A 20,640-nucleotide genomic window follows, 5' to 3' on the forward strand; every position below is an offset into this window, starting at 1 on the left:
TGAAGGCAGGGTAGCACTACAGTGCCACAAAGTAGGCGCTACAGTGCTACAAGCAGAGCCAAAAGCCCCCCAGAAACTCAAGTCTAGCACTGCAGCGCTCTAAGGCTAGCGCGACAACGCTACTTACAGAACTTTCAACACTCTGGATTTCTTCCTTCGATTTTCCCCAAGCCAGACCTCCATAAAACCCTTCCAAACCTCAACCATACACCAAATTGAACCTACCATTCCTTACATCTCACCCCACAAAACCCAACAACACAAAACTTAGCCACATGCACCATAAAACAAAGAAAATAAGATTTGAACCCAAGACTCAAGAACTCAACCAGAAACTCAGAAGTTACCAAAAAAATCAGATGATTAAGCATAGAATTCCTTACCTTTGATGGGAAATTCGACCTTAGGTTGCCCTTGGTATCCTTCCAGCCTTAAGCTCCTCAATTCCTCAAGCTTAATTCCATCCAAAGTTCAAGTTCAAAAATCTATTTCAATAAAATTTAGAAACTCAAGAACAACCTTTAAACTTTACCTTAATTGGGTGACTAACTCCTGCTAAATCCTCTAGCCTGAGTTAAAGCTTCAAAATTCCTCAAGAGATGGTGAAGAAAGAGGGAACCGAGTGAGAGAGAAAGGGGTTAGCTATGTGTCCTGTTTTTGCTTCTTTCTTTTCTTTTCTTTCAACTTCTACTACTCTCTAATCATTCCACTAAGTCCATAAAGGAAGAATAACCCTTATCTCTTTTAAATCAAATGACTATTTTTCCCTCCCAAACATAACCAAGCCTTTAAGTCATGCTAAGGGCATTTTGGTCATTTGTTCCCAATTCCCGCTAACTCCTCGAGTGTCTCTAATAATTACCACTTACATCCCGACACCTAACTAATCACCAATTATTCTCCTCCTCAATATCAAATAGTCTCCAATATATTTCCCAAATTCCCAGAAATACCCCCAGGCTCGCTCGAGCCGGGTATAGATCCTTTTTTTGCTAAACCGCTCACCAGGATCGCCTCGAGTCACAAGCTACAAATATATCCACATAATAATGTGGTCTCAACAATTTATTGCAAATAATTACATTTATGCCCTCAATAGGCCTAAATTATGAATATTCCCTTTTAATCTAATCAGGGCCTAAATGCATACTAATACACATAATCATGCATCTCACATATCCAAACTATCATATAAGCATGCTTATCACATAATCATGCATTTAACCATTTAAATCACACATAATCCATTTTTGCCCTCCCGGCCCACTAATCAAGGCCCTTAAGCCCTATTAGTGATTTTGGGTTGTTACAGCTTTTTAGGTCCACCCTAGAAAAGATGGGATTATTCATAACCGATCTTAAGGCGACCTCAGTGACACTGTATGGATTCTCAGGTGAAGGAACAACAACCATATGGATAATTGGACTGGTGGTTACGCTTGGGGATGATACGCGAATTGTTACTAAAATACTGGAGGTCGTTGTAATCGATTGTCCAAATGCGTATAATGCGATTTTGGGATGACCCGCGCTGATGGTTTTTTAGGCCATTACCTTGATCCAAAACCTGGCAATGAAGTTCCCCTCAACTTCAGGTATATGTACTATAAGAAAAGACCAGCTCGATACCAGAAAATATTACAGCATTGTCATAAAGGGAAAATCACAACCCAGGCAGTAGGCAATGGTCATAGTCGAGGGAGGAGAGGAGTCTCGGGTAATTGAAGTTAACCATGGGATGGAAAATCCTTAAGACCCCAATAGGACGACATTGATACATAAATAGGAAAGGATAGATATGAGCTCCAAGCTATGGAGGTGCTCGAGGAAATAAATATTGACCCAAAAACACCTTCAAGAGTTTTAAAAAGTTGGGAAAAATCTTGGAGCCGAAAGCAAGAAGGAGCTGGTCGAATTCTTGAGAAAGAACCTAGATGTCTTCTCCTGGTCACACGAAGATATGGTGGGAATCAGTCTGAGTGTAATAATGCATACTTTGAACTTGGAAAGGAATGTGCCTGCAAAGTCCCAAAAATGAAGGCTTTTGGGGAGAGTATGATCGAAAGCTAGAAGAAGAAGTAGATCGCCTACTTAAATGCAGATTTATCAAGGAAGAAAAATATTCGACCTAGGTTGCTAACCCCGTTCTGGTCTCAAAGCCAAACGGGAAGTGAAGAACTTGTATTGACTTCTCCGATCTCAACAAAGCCTATCCTAAAGACTGTTTCCCATTACCTAGAATTGATCATTTGGTAGACGCCACAACCAGTCACTAGCTCAATGTCTTTCATGGACGCATATTCTGGATATAACCAGATCGCAATGAACCCTGCAGACCAAGAGCATACCAATTTCATGACTGAGCATAATGTATACTACTACAAAGTTATGTCAATCGGATTGAAGAATGCCGGTGCAACATACCAACGATTAGTCAACAAAATATTCGTTAACCAGATCAGGAAAAACATGGAGGTTTATGTCGATAATATGCTCATTAAATCAAAGACTACCAGTAACCATGTGTCTTACCTGGAAGAGTGTTTTGGCATACTAAGGAGGTACGACATGAAGTTAAATACTCAGAAGTGCACTTTTGGAGTTTCTTCAGGAAAGTTTATGGGATTTACAGTCAACACAAGGGGGATAGAGTCCAGAGAAAATTAGATCGTTTTAAGAAATTTCTTCTCCTAGGTTGCGTAAAGAGGTACAGAATTTAACTAGAAAAGTGGTGGCCCTAGACAATTTCGTTTCAAAGTCCGCTGACAAGTGTCTCCTATTTTACAACTTGCTCAGAGGAAACAAATATTTTGAGTGGACCGAAGAATGGAAATAGGCATTTAATGACCTGAAAGCTCACTTGGCTGAACTACCCGTATTACCAAAACTGGCATCTGGAGAATGTTTTCCTCTGTATCTGGCTGTGATGGAATATGCGATCAACCTTGTGTTAGTTCGAGAGGAGAATCAGGCATAGAAACCAGTGTGCTACGTAAGTAAAAGACTTCTCGGAGCTGAGTCCTGTTATTCATTAATAGAAAAGTTAATGTTTTGTCTTATTTATGCTTCAAGAAAGCTCAGACCGTACTTTCAGTCCCACACCATCCACTTCTTAACCAACCAACCTTTAATGCAGGTCTTGCGAAAGCCTGAAATGTCAAGACGTCTACTAAAGTGGGACATTGAACTCAGTCAGTTCGAGATATTGTATATGCCACGCAAAAATATCAATAGTCAAGCCCTTGTTGACTTCATGGCCGATTGCACAGGTTTTCAAGACGAGCCAATGAGAGAACCAGTGCAGGAGTTGTGAAAAATCTTCATTGATGGATCCTCTAACGAAAACGGATCAGGAGCTAGGATAATATTAATCTCACCTAAAGGGCATCGATTCCATACAGCTCTCAGGTTCAGATTCGCAACTTTCAACAATGAAATTGAGTACGAAGCTCTATTGGCAGGAATAAGGGTGGTGAAAGAGCTAAAAGCAAAGGCGATCCAATGTTATAGTGATTCCCAGCTGATGGTCGATCATATATTGGGAAAATATCAAGCTCGCAGTATCAAGATGGTGGCTTACTTAGCCAAGGTTAAGGGTGAGTTTTCTGAATTTGAGTTCAACTCCGTTGAACAATTACCCCACGAACAGAATTATGATGGTGATGCTTTGGCTTGACTTGCCACCACCAAAGAGGCAGACACACTTAATGTAGTTCAAGTGGAGTTCTTGGAAAAACCGAGCATAGTAACAAAATCAGTTGAGGCCAGAATGATTGACATAAAATAGACCTAGATGACCCCCTAGTGGAGTACCTTACAACCAATAAGTTACCTAATGAACAAAAGGGCACGAGAAAATTGGTATATCAAGGTCTGTGGTATGCTATGGTTGAAGGGACTCTTTATCGATGAGGGCATTCGCTATCCCTCCTACTCGAGGAAGCACAAACTATCTTGTAAGAAATACACAAAGGCTTCTACGGAGACCATGCTGGGGGCAAAACCTGGCTCTGCAGGTATTGAGACAAGGCTATTTTTGGCTTATGCTTACAAAGCACTCGGTCTCGTATGTGCAGAAATGTGACAAATGCCATCGCTTCGCCATAATTTCTCGAGCAGAGCCCATTGAGTTAACCATGATCTCATCCCCTTGGTCGTTTGCAGTATGGGGGATCAACTTGATTGGTTCTTTGCCAACAGGAAAAGGAGGAGTTCTTTATGTTGTTGTTGCTATCGACTACTTCACAAAGTGGGTTAAGGCCGAGCCTTTGGCAACCATAACCTCGAAGAGAGTCTTGTATTTCGTCGTAAAATATATCATATGTCAATTTGGGCTCCCAAAGAAGATCGTGTCTGACAACAGAACTCAGTTCGACAGTGATCTCTTCACAAAATTTTGTGAAAAATATGGCGTAACCAAGAGTTTTTTGTCAGTAGCATACCCGCAAGCTAATGGTCAGGTCAAGGCTATAAACAAAACCCTAAAGGTGAGCCTAAAGAAGCGGCTAGATGAAGCCATGAGATTATGGCCCGAGCAGCTCCCATAAGTACTATGGGCCTATAGAACCTCACATCGCACCTCCACAGGACATACCCCATTTTCTCTAACCTTTAGAAGTGAGGTTATGCTCCCAACTGAGGCACTGGTGATGACCCATAGACAGAAAACCTTTGATCAAGATCAAAATCACAAGCTACTCAGTGCATGACTTGATCTGATCGAGGAAAACTGGGAAGCGTCATAGTTGCAGCTCGCCCATTATCAGCAGAAAATCACTCGTTACTTCAACTCGAGGGTAAAAGGACGCAGACTTGGACTCGTTGATTTAGTTCTCAGAAGGGTGTTTTTTGCAAGTAAAGACCCTAAGAATGGTGTGTTAAGGGCGAACTAGGAAGGACCATACTAGATCGAGCGTGAAGGGACCTTTAAGCTAGCTCGGTTAAATGGAGAAATAGTTCCATAGATCTGGAATGCCCTACACCTTAAAAAGCACTATCAATGAGTTAGTTTTCTTTAATGTTTCTAGTATTATTATTTATGTAAGGCTTATCTATAAAAATCACTTCATTTTAATAACAATTGGATTTTTACGTAATCAATATTGTCATCTTATTATCGCGTGCTCATTTTGTAAAAGCAACCTAGAACATTTATAAGTTTTGGTCGCTTGGGGGCACATAACCCAAGAGAGTTTTTAAAAGAGTTCAGCATATTCGGATAAAGTTTGAAACTTAGAATTTGGAAAATTTGATTATTCAACTGATTTTTAAAGCTCGGATTTTCAAAATAATTTCGAATACGAACTAAGTTGAGAAATTTCTAAGACAAACAAAACCTAGAAGACAACTAGGAAACACTGGTTATAACCAAGTCTGAGACCTGATTCTTAACAGATACAATGCTATTAAGCAGACTAAAACTTCTGGATATGACCAGGTGTAAGGCCTAATTCCTAACAGGTATACCGCAATTAGGTGGGCCAAATCTTGGATACAACCAAGATATCGACTAAGATACGTTAGCCGAGCCATCAAAAACCTATCTCGATCTAAAGACAACCCCTAAGATTTTGAGTGTACAAGAATTAAAGATTCACAAACACAAGAAAATGACAAATTAAGGGGAACACAAATAGATCACAAATTAACAAACATGTATTAAAAAGTATATTGTTATCTCGAGGAGGAGAAAACCTCGATCTGAGCCCGAAGGTGATTGTTTCAATCCCTAAGGACTTAATTACAGAATAAAAAGTAAAGTAAAATCATCATTGAGCTCCATCAACTTGCTCAGAGGATGTCACCACCTCGCCGTCCCCGTCAGCAGCACCGAAAGCCTCGACAGTCTCAGAGGGTTCTTGTGAGAATCGAATATTTAACTTAGCATGATAAGGCTCCTAAAACTCTGGCGACATGAAGGTGAAATCCTCACCATGATTGAAAGCCCAACACCGGTAGAACATCTCCTCCAGAGAATTCATTGACTCTGCAATCTCCAACCTTGCCCTATCAGCCTCCTCTTTGTCTTTGGTCTCGACCTCGTCAAGCTTCTTTTTGAGGCTATCATTATTGCCTTGCAGCTTGTCTAGTCATCAGCTCACTTTCATGATCTAGTCTTTAGCGATTCGCTCGCTCTCCTAGGAGGTAGCTAGGGCAGCCTTAGCAGATCGCTCGCTTTTTTGGAAGGTAGCCAGGGCAGCTGATGAGTGCATGTTTTATGCACTCAAATATTCATTTTTATACTTAGAATGGTTTGTTTTTCCTTAATTTTTTTGTAGATTTGATTAGTTTCATATAAGTGTGCAGGAATTGAGTTTTTAGGTGTTTTGAATGTTATTTTTGGTGTTCAAGTTAGAGAATGATGCATTACGTCTCTTCCGAGAGGCAAGGAGTCGCTAAAATTCATGAAAAATTAAAACCTGGACAAGTCTAGGTGACATGTTTCCTGACATAAGGCGATGCATCGCTTGGCATATGGCGACACGTCGCCAGTTGTGGCACAAAAATAGGAAAACGTGTTTTTCCACACATTTTTCACTTGAATTAAAAAGTAGGACGACTAAGGAGATTTCTGGAGACTAGGGCACAACCACAACACATATATAAAGGAAAAGAAACACATTTAGAAGGGAGAGACTCATTGGAGAAGGATCTAAGAAGTGAATCAAGCAATATCAACAGAATTCTTTAGCGTTCTTTGTTTTCCCTCTTTATTTCTTTGTTCTTTTTAGATAATTACAATATATTTGAGATTATATACCACATCATGTGTGGCTACTTTTCTTATTTTGTTAGGGTGTAGACGGATCTCTTAACATGATTTTATTTCTATGATTTAATGCAAAGTCTATTTTAGTCCAATATTGTTCTTGTGTTTACTTTGAATCACTGTTGCTTAATTGTGATTTTCATATTGTTCTTTACAATATATGAATTATAATTAGGGTTGTATTTAGATTGTGAAAATTATTACTTGAGAGGGGAACATTCGAACAATCTGGCCGTGGGTAGAACAACTTAGGTTATGTGAGATTAAGACATAAGCATAAATCTAGGTAACCGAGACAATTCTAGATTGTGAAATTGAGAGGTGAAATTTTTAGGATTATTTCTAAAGTGATACTTAATGAAGGTAAGGATAAATGGTCATATAGAGATATAGGCTAGGTATCACTTGCACATTCTTTATGCGGCACTCGAGACAGGGTATAGAGATAATACAATGCTCTAGGATTTTGAGCATATTGGATTGATTTAGGTACGTTAATGATTAGGGGTAGGATTGTTAGAGAGTGAAGTTGAAACCTTAACAATTGTTATTATCTTGAGTCTATTCACATTTAGTTATTTGTTCTTTAAGATTCATAGTTATTTATTATGTTACTTCTTGATATCTTTTGAAATTGATTGCTTAGATAAAGATAGAATTTAGTATTTGCTATATTCAATTTATTTAATTTATTTTAATCCTTGTGGGACGATATCTGTCTTTAGACTACTTTACTACTTGTTCGATTTGTGCACGTGCAAGCATATTCATTATTTTTCGCAAGAATTTTTTGGCGCTGTTGTCGGGGATTAAGAAAAGAAATTAAAATTGAATTACTATAGCAAAGAAAATATAAGATTTTAATCTAAGTATTATTTTTTATTTATTTATTTGTTTAATAAGTTTGGTTTCTAAATTTTTTGTGGTTGAAGGTTATGCGAAAAGCTAGCCCCTTAAATCTCCTACCATTAGATTATGAAATTGAAAGAATTGTATCTTCTATTAGGAGAGAGCGACGAGCTAGATCACGAAAAATGGCAGACCAAGTTAACAACAACAATAATGCTCCAGTGAACACACCAGCAAACCAGACCTTGAGAGATTATTTTAGGTCAGTTGTGAATGATAATTTTTCGGGCATTCAAAGGAAACAAGTGAGTGTCCATAATTTTGAGCTTAAACCAGCCTTTGTTAACATGGTGCAACAAAATCAATATTCTGGCCTAGGTGATGAAGACCCCATTATTCACTTGGAAACTTTCTTGGAAAATTGTGACACGATCAAGATCAATGGGGTCACGGTAGATTCTATATGATTGAAGCTATTTTCATTTTTGTTGAGAGATAGAGCTCGAGCTTGGTTTCAATCTATACCTCCAGGAATTGTGACTACTTGGGAGGATATGGCACAGAAATTCCTCACCAAAATTTTCCCGCCATCTAAAACGCACAACTAAGGGCTGAGATTACTCAATTTATACAGATGGAGTCCGAACAATTGTATGAGGCATGGGATAGATTTAAGGAGATACTCCGAAGATGTCTTCAACATGGCATAGAGGATTGGCTTCAGGTTCAACTAATCTACAATGGGCTCAATGGTCCAACGAGATCACATATTGATGCCGCATCTGGCGGAACCATTTTATCAAAGATACCGGTGGAACCACTAATCTTGTTTGAGGATATGGCCATGAATAGTTTTCAATGGCAGAGTGAGAGATCGACGGTTAAGAAGGCAGCTGGGGTTGTTGAAGTAGTCAAATAACATCACTAAGGGCGTAGATGTCTACTTTGACTAATTAGATTAAGGGTATCACTGAAAAAAAAAGCAGCAACAAGTCAAGAAATAGTAAATGTGGCACAAGCTTCTAGTTCGAATGGGTTGGTAGATGAACAATGCCAATATGTTAATCGGAACTACAACTTTAGGCCCAACAACAACTTGCCCACATACTACCATCCCGTCCTTCGCAATCATGAAAAATTTTCCTATGCCAACAATAGAAACGTTCTCCGACCACCTGAAGAGCCACCTAGACAAATGGGGGAGAAGCCTTCACAATCACTTGAAGAGTTACTGAAGAATTACATAGTGAACTCCAAGGCAAGGCTAGATCAACATGACACTCATCTCAATAATAGTGAAACACATTGTACTAATATGGGAGCAACAATGAAGACATTGAAAACACAAGTGGGTCAACTGACCAATACTATGAAGACCCAACTGTCTAGATCTTTTCCAAGTGATACGGAGAAGAATCCAAAAGAGTGTAATGCAATTACATTGAGGAGTGGAAAAGAATTGGACGCTCCTACAGTTGAGAAGAAAAAGGTTGATGAGATCCCAATGAATGGTGAGAAAGAAGAAGACAAGCAAAAGAATGGGATTCCGAAGAAAGAGCCATTGCTTGTTAATCCGGGTTCAATTACTTTTCCGGATAACCCACCCAAGATTACTACTTCGTTACCATTTCCTCAAAGATTTCACAAGAAAGCGATTGATAAACAATTTGCAAAGTTCTTGAATATTTTCAAGAAAATACATTATAACATTCCTTTTTTAGATGCCCTTAAACAAATGACAAACTACGCTAAGTTTATGAAGGAGGTGATTTCTAAGAAGCGTAAGTTAGAGGGCTCTGAAATAGTGAAGCTAACAGAAGAATGTAGTGCCATTATCAAGAGACAATTACTAGAAAAGTTGAAAGATCCAGAAAGTTTTACAATTCCATGTGTTATTGGTGAACTACATATTGAGAAGGCCTTGTGTGATTTGGGTGCTAGTATCAATCTAATGCCTCTCTCTATCTTTCGGAAACTCAATCTTGGAGAGGTCACACCAACTACTATTTCCTTACAATTGGCGGATCGTTCTTTGACGTATCCTAGAGGTATCATTGAAGATGTTCTAGTGAAGATTGATAGATTCATTTTTCTGGTTGATTTTGTTGTGCTTGACATGGAGGAAGACCAAGAAATTTTGATAATCTTGGGAAGACCTTTCCTAGCAACCGGGAAAGCTTTAAATGATGTACATGATGGTAACTTGACTATAAGGGTGAATGGAAAATAAGTAAAGTTCAAAATTAGTAATGCTATGAAGTTTTCCAAGAAGCAAGTGGATTGTAAGAGAGTGGATGTAGTTACTCCATGCTTAAGAGACTTTTTCAAGACCATGTTTCATAATGATCCTTTGGAATTATGTTTGATTGCACTGATTTCTAAAGAGGGCCTTGGAGTGGATTTGGTAATGAATGATATAGAGGTGCTTGATAATGTCTTTGCTTTAGAAGCATTACCAGTAGAAAAGGAGGTGTCTAAGAAGGAAGATATCTATAAGGCTCCAACTCTTGATAATAGCTTGGAGAAAAAGAATACTACTAGTGATGGGCTTTTTTTTTAAGCAATTACCCACTCATCTTCAGTATGCATTTTTGGGAGATGGATCTACCAAACCCATAATAATTTCAGCATCATTGAATGAAGAAGATGAAAGGAAGTTGTTAGAAACCTTAAAGAGGTATTCATTCGCCTTTGCTTGGTCAATTTTAGATATTAAAGGCAATAGTCCAAATATTTGTATGCATAAGATTCTTATGGAGGACTCCTATAAACCTTCTATTGAACATCAACGATGACTTAATCCACCTATGAAAGAGATTGTGAGATCAAAAGTCTTGAAGCTTTTGATTGCTGGAATTATTTATGCCATTTCTGATAGTTCATGGGTGAGTCCGGTTCAAGTGGTACCGAAGAAAGGAGAAATGACGGTTGTAATGAATGAAAAGAATGAGTTAATTCCAACTCGTACTGTGATGGAGTGGAGAGTGTGTATTGATTATAGGAAGCTTAATAAGGCAACTCAGAAGGATAATTTTCCCTTGCCTTTCATTGACCAAATGTTAGATCGCTTGGCGAGTCATGATTTCTATTTTTTTCTAGATAATTATTCGGGATATAACCAAATTTTTATTTTTCCGAAGGACCAAGAGAAGACCACCTTTACTTGTCCATATGGTATGTTCGCCTTTCATAGGATGCCATTTGGCTTGTGTAATGCACCAGCCACTTTTCAAAGGTGTATGATGGCCATTTTTGCTGACTTAGTGGAGAATATAATGGAGGTATTTATGGATGATTTTTCAGTTTTTGGTTCCTCATTTGACTCTTGTTTGTGCTACCTTGGGATTGTTCTCAAAAGATGTTTGGAGACCAATCTTGTTCTTAATTGGGAGAAATTCCATTTCTTGGTTAAGGAGGGGATTGTACTTAGGCATAGAGTTTCTTCTTTGGGTTTGGAGGTGGATAAAGCAAAAAATTTCCACTATTGAGAACTTACCACCACCAACTAATGTGAAGGGGAGTCGAAGTTTTTTAAGCCATGTCGATTTCTATAGGAGATTTATTAAAGACTTCTCTAAAGTTACTAAGCCATTATGCAAGTTATTAGAGAATGATGAGCCTTTTCTTTTTGATGAGTCATGTTTGAAAGCTGTTAATGTCCTTAAAGAGAAACTTATTGCAGCACCCGTTCTTATTGTGCACGATTGGAGTGAGCCATTTGAGATAATGTGTGATGCAAGTGACTTTGCTATTGGATCAATTCTTGGGCAGCGAAGAGACAATATTTTTAGAGCTATTTATTACTCTAGTCGTACTTTGAATGAAGCTCAAGAGAATTATACAACTACCAAGAAGGAGATGTTAGCGGTGGTTTATTCTTCTGACAAGTTTCATCCTTATTTAATTGGATCTAACGTGATAATCTATACCGATCATGAAACTATTCGGTACTTATTTGAGAAAAAGGATGTTAAACCTTGCTTGATTAGATGGGTTCTATTTCTCCAAAAATTTGATTTGGAGATCCTAGATAAGTGAGGAAGTGAGAATGTAGTGGCTGATCATTTATCTCGTCTTGAGGGGGTAAATAGTGGAGATGACAGTTCATCAATTTTGGAAGCTTTTCTGGAAGAGAAATTATTTTCGGTGGTAACTAAAATCCCTTAGTATGCTGATTTTGTCAACTATTTAGCATGCAAGGTTTTGCCAGGGGGTCTATCCTCTCAACAAAAGAAGAACTTTTTTCATGATGTGAAGCAATATATTTGGGATGATCTAATTATCTTCAAGCATTGTGCGAATCTTGTTATAAGAAGATGTGTACCGAAAGAGGAAGTAAGTGAGATTCTATTCCATTTCCATTCTTCTCCTGTGGGTGGCCATTTTGGAGTTGTAAGGACTGCTGCAAAGGTCCTTGATATTGGGTTTTATTGGCCTACTTTACACCGAGATTGTTATGCATATGTGAAGAGTTATGATCGATGTCAACATGTGGGAAACATCTCTAGAAGTGGAGATCTTTGATGTGTGGGGTACTGATTTCATGGGACCATTCCCACCTTCGCTTGGTAATCTATACATTCTCTTAGCGGTGGACTATGTAAGTAAATGGGTAGAAGCTGCTGCAACAACTACAAATGATTCTCGGGTTGCAGTCAAATTTATTCAAAAGAATATTTTTTCTAGATTTGGTATAACGAGAGCAATACTTAGTGATGAAGGTACCCATTTTGCTAATAAGGTTTTTGATGCTCTTATGACAAAGTACGGAGTAAGACATAAGATGGCCCTAGCTTATTATCCATAATCTAATGGTCAAGCAGAGATATCTAATCGGGAAATCAAGCTTATCTTGGAGAAAACGGTGCAATCTAATAGAAAGGATTGGTCTAATAAGCTTGATGATGCTTTATGGGAATATAGGACAGCTTTCAAGACACTTATCGACATTTCTCCTTATCGGATTGTGTTTGGAAAGGCTTGTCATCTACCATTTGAGCTTGAGCATCGTGCACAATGGGCCATTAAAAGGCTGAATTTTGATTTGAAAGCTTCGGGAGAGAAAAGACTTCTCCAACTTAATGAGTTAGAAGAAATTTGTCATGAAGCTTATGAAAATGCACGGATTTATAAGGAGCGAATGAAAAATTGGCATGATAAACAAATTCTTCGAAGGGAGTTTGTACCGGGAGAAAAGGTTATTTTATTCAATTATCGTATTAAACTCTTTCCCAGTAAATTAAAGTCTCATTGGTCGGGACCGTTCACAGTTATTCAAGTCTTTCCATTTGGAGCTTTTGAGATTCAAAGAGGTGATGAACTTGCGTTCAAAGTAAATGGCCAATGGTTGAAGCATTATTTTGGAGCAGAAGTAGAGAAAATGGCCAGCATTAAGCCCGTTGATGAGTCGTTTGGTATTGAGGTACAAAGTCTACCTAAAGACTTTAAATTAAGCGCTATATGGGAGGCAACCCATATTTTTGATGTATTTTATTTATTTTTCATAAATTTTATTAGTAATTTAGTTTAGGGTTAATATTAATTTTTTTAAGTGTTATTTTTTAAAAAATAAAATAAAATTTGATCAGGCGATGTATCGCCTGCCTAGTGGCGATGCATCGCCACAAGTGGAATTTTTGAACATTTTTGGGCCACAAAACAGAGAGTCTGGTGAGTGGTGACACATCGCCCCTTCTGTAAAAAAAATTAATTTAAAATAATAAAAAAAACCAGCACAAGAGTCACATTTTTTTAAGTTAGGTGGTTTTTTTTCTTTCATTTTTTTACTTAATTACTTTTACTTCTTTTCCTTTTCTTGCCTTCTTTCCCATTCCCACAATCCATCTTTTTTTTCTTCTTTTAGCTCTATCACCACCATTTTTATTAATCATCATCTTCCTCATACTTCTCATTTTGTATGATTCATTCTCCTCACATTAATATTTCCTTGCTTTATCTCTATCATTTATTACTCTACACTATATTTCTCAAGTTTTTCTCAATGAAAAAGTGGAGATGAAGAAAGGTTATTTATCTTCATTTGGTTGGATTCTTTGTTTTATTTTGATGATAATTGGAAGTTTGGACTGTTTTGTGTGATGATAAGTACTTTTGGAGAAGATTTAATCTCTATATAGGTCTTGGAGGTGTGTGGTTCTTTAATGCATATCAAGTGTTTAAGAATTTTATGCTAATGGCACCCAACGAAGAGAGAATAGTTCTGTGATGGTAAAGCGTCAAATTTTGAATTTTTCTCCGTCGGTGATTAATGCATATTATGGGTTACCACGAGTTATGGATTGTAGCATCCCAAATTTTCTAATAAGGCTTAGGGCCTTGATTAGTGTGACGGGAGGGCAATAATTGATTTAATTATGTTAATATGTGAATTTAATGATTATGTGATTAAAAATGCATGTTTAGGTGAATTAAATATGCATGTGGGCCCCATTTGGCTATTAGGGGCATATTTGTAATTTGAACCTGTTGAGGGTGTGATTTTGCGCTTTGTGCGGTGTTTCCGGCATGAGGAGATTCTGTCCCGCGGTGTTAGCAGAGAGTCACAGAATTAGTGTTTAGTTGAGAGATTGGTAACTACAAGTAACCTTAGAATTGGTGGTGTTACTGAAATACTAAGTTAAAGGTGGAATTTTTCCAAAAGGGTGAAAGGACCTAGATACCCTTGTGGGTTAGCCTAGAAGTAAGTTATAGGGAAGGGTAGAATGGTCTTTTGTGCAATAATTAGATAACCTTTGGCTGAGGGAAAGCCATAATCGTTTAACACTCTCCCATTGATACTCATTTGGTTCTTAGGGGCTCTAGAAGGAGAAAAACCAACAGCAAGCTTTAGGATTCTGGGTTTTGAGGAATTGGAAGTGAAGTTCAAGTTGTGGATAGGGAGTAGCAGCCATTCACACATAGAAATCTCGAAATTTAAGAGGAGGTAAGGATTTCATTTATGTGATTTAGTTCTTTTATGTTGTTCTTGAGGAATATGATTTTTGATTTCTGAATTTGGGTTTTCAGATGAAGTTTTGGGGAACTTGAGCTCGGGAGTTTGAGTATTAAAGCTTGGAGTGGCATTGGAGGCAGCCTAGGGTCAAAAATCTGTTCCAAAGGAAAGGATTCCATCAAGTTTTGAAAAGTTTCTGGTTTCATTTAAGTTTTTGAAGAATCTTAAACCATTGATTGAAATTGAGTTTAGGTGTGCGTTTGGATTTTGTTTTAATGCATATATGTTGTGTATGTGGTGTTATTTGGAGTTTTGGGACCCTTTGAGACTTGGGTACACTTGGGGCATGGCTTGGGTGAGTTTAGGCTCAGGGAAAAATGGGGGGAAAACACAGTTTTCTGGGTTCACGTAGGAGTGTCGCGGCGCTGTTCTTCCAGGCCACGGCGCCAGGAGGATCCAGGGCAGGGGGCCTTGGCTGGGTGTCGTGGCGCCTGTATGGCTAAGTCGTGGCACTAGGCCATTTTCAAGGCCCTTAAATTTGTGGTTTTAGGGCATAGGCTCAGGGGGCTTGGGGGATGATTTCACCACCCCGTGTGGGAAAATGGGAGGTCCCGAGAGCACAAGATTGGTTCCGGGGATCAATTATAAAATCGGGTAGTAATGAGAATGTTACTTGTGGTGTGTGACTAGGTTACTATTGGGACTCAGGAGAGGATCGTTCTTGGAAGTTGTGATTGCTTGCCTGACTACTAGCACTCAGATTAAAGGTAAGAAAATTTTTGTACCGTAGAGCAGGGCGTGGCCCTACTATTTGTATTGTAAGGCATGGCCCTATTGTTTGAATTGTGGGGCGTCGCCCTGTTGTTTATATTTATTATGTGTTTATATATCTGTCAAAGTTATGCTATGTGACGCATGTGTGTGAGTGAACGGCGAAGGCCGGGAACGGCGAAGGCAGGGAACGGCGAAGGCTGGGAACGACTAAGGGACTGAGAACGGCAAAGAGTCGAAAATGGCAAGGGGCCAGGATCGGTGTTGAGCACGCGGAGTGCAAGGTGTAGGGGTGAAACACTCCTAGGGTGCCCCAGTCACCCTCTCGGTAAAGACCACAAACCTAGGGCCTGGTATAGCGCCTGGGACGGCGTTGGCCGCTATGTGCTTAGTTTGGTGGTTGTTTTGTTATGTACTGTGAATTGTCATGTATGTATTATATGCTTTATGTGGAGTTTTCTTGCTGAGCTTCGGCTCACGGGTGCTCTATGGTGTAGGTAAGGGCAAGGGAAAGGTCGACCAACCATGAGTACGAAGAGCGTGGAACGATGGGTACATGTTCGGCCTGCCTGGCTGCCACAACCAAGGTGATTTTGGGAAAATGTAATGTATTGGTTTTTTTGTCACCTAGGTCGACCATACTTGTATTTTTGGGTTGTAAAGTATTTCCTAAACAGTATTTTGGAATCCCAACTGTGTAACTTTTCCAACATTTCAATGAATATCTAGGTTTTATAATTAATAATGTTATTAAATAAGTTTTGTTTCAGTTTAATCACACTTTTAACCTAAATCCTCGATTGGCGAGCTAGTGGCACATTTTTAACTCACTTAGTAATGGCTCTAAGGAAGTAGGGCATTAAGACTTCGTATCAGAGCATGCCAAGGTTTATGGTGCCCGGAGATAGACCGAACATGTGCGCTCACTGCTAGTGACAAGCTCAACTCAGGGTTGGTTGGTAATTTATGAATTATATGCTTAATTCCTCGCTTGAGTGCCCTATTTGCCTTAATATATATAAATAGAGCATGATGAATGTGGTGACATATGCATGATGCTAGGAAATGGCCCCTTGATTGTTGTATGTTATCTGTATTATGTGGATTTGCTGATAGTGATTGGTTGATGTAAATTGGGAGGTGGTTTCGGATGTTGTTATCTTGCCTGACATCCGGCGTCATTGATTGCAGGAATATCACAGTAATGCCTCAGCAATCAATTAGACTCCGTGACAATAGAGTCGAGGATGACAACCAGGGTCAGGACCCTCCACCTACCCCACCGAATTGGCAATAGTTATTTGCCGAGATGGAAGCTAGACTTCACCGAACTGAAGAAGAGCTTCGACAGTTGAGACAGTAGGCCCCTCCTCAGGGCAGTGGATTACAGGTTCCACAGGTTGTGGCATCAGTGCCAGCCCAACCTGTAGTGGAGAATAGAGGGAACCTTTCAGGAAACAATTGTTGGGATTTTATGCCCTAATTAAAAACTCAAATTCTTTGTAATCTCATTCTATTATCAATAAAAGAATAGAAATCATTTTTTGACTTGGTCAATCACTTGGCTCACATGTTTTATTTTCATGATTATTTGTTTAATATAAACTTATATTAAATCCCGAGCATATAGCTAATCTTATTTATAGTGATGTAATCACAGTGGAATATAAATATGATTATATGTTCAAAATAAGTTAGTCCTAAGATTAGTCAGTGCATCAGATTTACATTGACTTGCCAATCTACGATATGATCTACTTACACATTATAGTGTTATGTTCTTTCAAGAACATTAGAAAAGTAGATAAGATCGGGTGTATTTGTTACATTGGACAGGACCGATATTGACAGTTGATAAGATAAGTAAACATACTGTTATTATTTATTCTAGTCATATCATATGGTTGACCATAGGTCAATTCAATCTCAATTATGAGTGGTTAGTATTCTAACTTATTGTATTATTTGAGTTCTTTGACTTGTTTGTTACCAGCTTACCCTATGGGCTAGCCCATACATACATATTGGGAACTCGGTAGTATAATTGAGTGGGAGTGCTAATCATAGTTATGAACATCTATAGCTTCTAATGAAGAAGCGAAATGATCGTTTCCTTTAAGTTTGGTTCAAGGTTCTAAATGATAGATATCTCATTTTAGTAATTAATATTAGTTTACTGAAATATCATTTACAAGAAACTAAGTGTTTTAAGGATAAAATACAATGAGGGGTAAAACGGTATTTTAGTCCTATCTCATTGTAGACCATCTATAGAGAATTGAGTGACAATTGTGGTTGTAACAATGGATAATTAATAGCGTATCTATATTTTTTATAGAGCGTTCTATGAATTCAAGAGTGCAATTCTGAGTCTATAGTGGAGTCACGAGGAATTAATAGGTTAGTAAATTTATTTGTTAGATTTATGATAACTTAATGGAGCTTGATTTCATAGGTCCATGGTCCTCATTGTACCTTGGATAAAATTATCTAGATATTTTCAATTAATTGATTTAATTATCAATTAGAATTATCAAAGTTGACCAGGTCAATTTTAGATAGTTTCACATAGTTATGTAATTTAGAGAAGAAAAGAGAAATTATGGCAGATTTATTAATTAATACAAACTGGTATCTAAATTAATAAATAAGTTTAAATCAAGGTTCAAATTATAAATAATTAATTTGATAAAGGATTTAAATAATTATTTAATTAATTAAATCAATAGAAAATAATACAGGCCTTGATTTGAAGTCCAGTTGGCTTATAATCAAATGGGAAATTTCACGGGCATAAAGCCCATGATAATTTCGACCTAGGGCTCCTAATTGGCTATTATTTTATTGATTTTTTAATGAAATTAAAAGGCCTAATTGAGTCTATAAAAGGAGTGCTTAGAGAGAAGTCATAAGTTCCATGTTCCAATTAGAACGATTTGTTATGACTTTCACAAGTTCTAATATATATATTTCCTTCAATGGATCACAATTGTGTATTGCATGTTTGGAAAACGAGCTTTATATTCTGCGACCTAACGAACCCCTCGCTCTTAACAATGATTTATTCATAGTAGCTAAACCTTGGACCAATAAACATCAAAAGACTGATAACGATAATATGACGTATTTATGGCACTTGAGACTAGGTTACATTAGCTATGATAGGATTCAAAGACTTACAAAGTACGGACCTTTGAGGGAACTCACCTTAGGTGAATTACTTGTCTGTGAATCTTGTCTAGAAGGCAAACTGACCAAGCATCTGTTCTCTGCAAAGGGCGATAGGGCCAAAGAACCACTTGGTCTTGTGCATTTAGATGTTTGTGCACCTTTGAATGTACAAGCCAGGGGTGGTTTTGAGTATTTTGTCACTTTCATTGACGATTACTCTAGATACTCATGTCTTTACCTAATGCATAGGAAATCAGAAACATTTTCAAAGTTTCAGGAATTCCTAGCAATGTCTCAGAACCAATTAGGTAAAACGTTAAAGATCTTGCAATCTGATAGGGGTGGAGAATATTTGGATATGCAGTTCCAAGATCATTTAACTAAACTTAAGATTTTATCACAACTTACTGTCTTGGGTACTCCGCAACAAAATGGTGTAGCAGAACACCGGAACAGAACTTTAATGGAAATGGTTAGATGCATGCTTTGTTACTCAACTCTACAAACTTCATTCTGGGGACATGCAATTGAAACTGTGAATGACATTCTCAATGTTGTGCCATCAAAATCAATCCCCAAAACACCTTTAGAACACTGGAATGGTCGTGAACCTAGTTTACGCCATTATAGAATCTGGGGTGTCCCGCCCACGTCCTGAGGAAAAAGGAGGGAAATCTAGAACCGCGAACTGAAGTTTGCATGTTTGTTGGCTATCCTAAAGGTACTCGGGGTGGACTTTTCTATATTCATTCAGAAAAGAAAGTGTTTACTTCTACGAATGCTACTTTTCTAGAAAATGACTATGTCCAAAACTTCAAACCTCGCAGCAAAGTAGTTTTAGAGGAGATAGTAGTTTTAGAGGAGATGGTTAAAGATTTGACTCCAACCAATGTCCCATCGTCATCAACGCAAGATGGTGATGAAATTCCCACTCTTCATGTCCAACCTACGCAAGTCAATTTAAATGAAGAAAGTATCATTGTTCCTAAGCAAACAGGCAATAGCTAGCCCTGAAAAGGAATTATAACACCCTACTTCCTTAGAGCCATTACTAAGTGAGTTTAAAAATGTGCACTCAACTCGCTAATCGAGGTTTTAGAACAAATAGTGTAATTAAACCATAACCAGAGGAAAAACTTTAGAAATATTTCCATTTCATTGAAAATCATAAAAAGTTTGACACCTGGGATCCCAAAATACAGTTTAGAAACATTTACATCATATAAATCGAACCAAGTCGACTAAACGACAAAATCTAAGTTTATTTACAACCATCACCCAAAATCCTCTGGCTGTGGCAGCCAGGCTGGCCCAACATGTACACGCCGACTCACGCCTGCTATACTCATGGTCGGTTGGCTTTCTCCTTACCCTTACCTGCACCACAGAGCATCTGTGAGTCGATGCCCAGCAAGAAAAACCACAAACAGATAACATATGCAACACATATATCAAGCATATACACAGGCCACCAATGGGCTAAACACGTACGGCCTAGCCGTCCCAGGCGTTTACCAAGCCCTGGGCTCGCGGTCCACACCGTGAGGATATCCCAGGTATCCTTTTAGGGACTCGCCCTGGCAACTCGCACTCCACGTGCTCAATGCTGCTCCTGGCCCCTTGCCATACTCGGTCTTGCACTCAACGTGCCTAACGCTGTTCCAATCCCTTTGCCGTTAATGGCCCCTGCCGATCTCGGCCTACACCGTTCCTGGCTCCTGCCAATCATTCACTTAATAGCATTCATAGCATAAAAGAATAGAAACCCAAATTCTTTGTAATCTCATTTTATTATCAATAAAAGAATAGAAATCATTTTTTGACTTGGTCAATCACTTTGCTCACATGTTTTATTTTCATGATTATTTGTTTAATATAAACTTATATTAAATCCCGAGCATATAGCTAATGTAACGACCCAAATTCAGTGTTTAGGCTTAAGGGCCTGGGGAAGTGTGCCTGGAGGGCATGATGGGATTTTGTGTGTGACTTTAATGAGCTTAATGCATGATTACGATTTATTGCACGTTATGTGATTAGTTAATTAATTGAGATGCACGACTATGTGAATTAGTATGCATGTAGACCTGATTGTCTTAGAATGAGCATGATTGTAATCTGGCCATGT

General features: G+C 38.3%; 2 protein-coding genes and 1 non-coding gene across 3 annotated transcripts; 2 read left to right on the forward strand and 1 right to left on the reverse strand.

Annotated features, from left to right (window-relative positions):
• Nucleotides 1-8,219: 8,219 nt before the first annotated feature.
• On the reverse strand, nt 8,220-8,326 carry LOC133828312 (small nucleolar RNA R71). The gene has a single exon (XR_009890939.1). It is a non-coding gene; the product is annotated as a small nucleolar RNA R71 (small nucleolar RNA).
• A 487-nt stretch (nt 8,327-8,813) lies between these two features.
• On the forward strand, nt 8,814-9,848 carry LOC133825276 (uncharacterized). Its single transcript, XM_062258241.1, has one exon. The coding sequence runs from the start codon at nt 8,814-8,816 to the stop codon at nt 9,846-9,848; it is 1,035 nt and encodes a 344-aa protein (XP_062114225.1).
• A 2,259-nt stretch (nt 9,849-12,107) lies between these two features.
• LOC133825277 (uncharacterized) lies at nt 12,108-14,665 on the forward strand. The gene is made up of 3 exons (XM_062258242.1): nt 12,108-12,339; nt 12,442-13,040; nt 14,645-14,665. The coding sequence occupies exons 1-3, from the start codon at nt 12,108-12,110 to the stop codon at nt 14,663-14,665; spliced, it is 852 nt and encodes a 283-aa protein (XP_062114226.1).
• The last annotated feature ends 5,975 nt before the right edge of the window (nt 14,666-20,640 follow it).

This window comes from Humulus lupulus, chromosome 3, assembly GCF_963169125.1.
Source record: "Humulus lupulus chromosome 3, drHumLupu1.1, whole genome shotgun sequence".
NCBI lineage: Eukaryota > Viridiplantae > Streptophyta > Magnoliopsida > Rosales > Cannabaceae > Humulus > Humulus lupulus.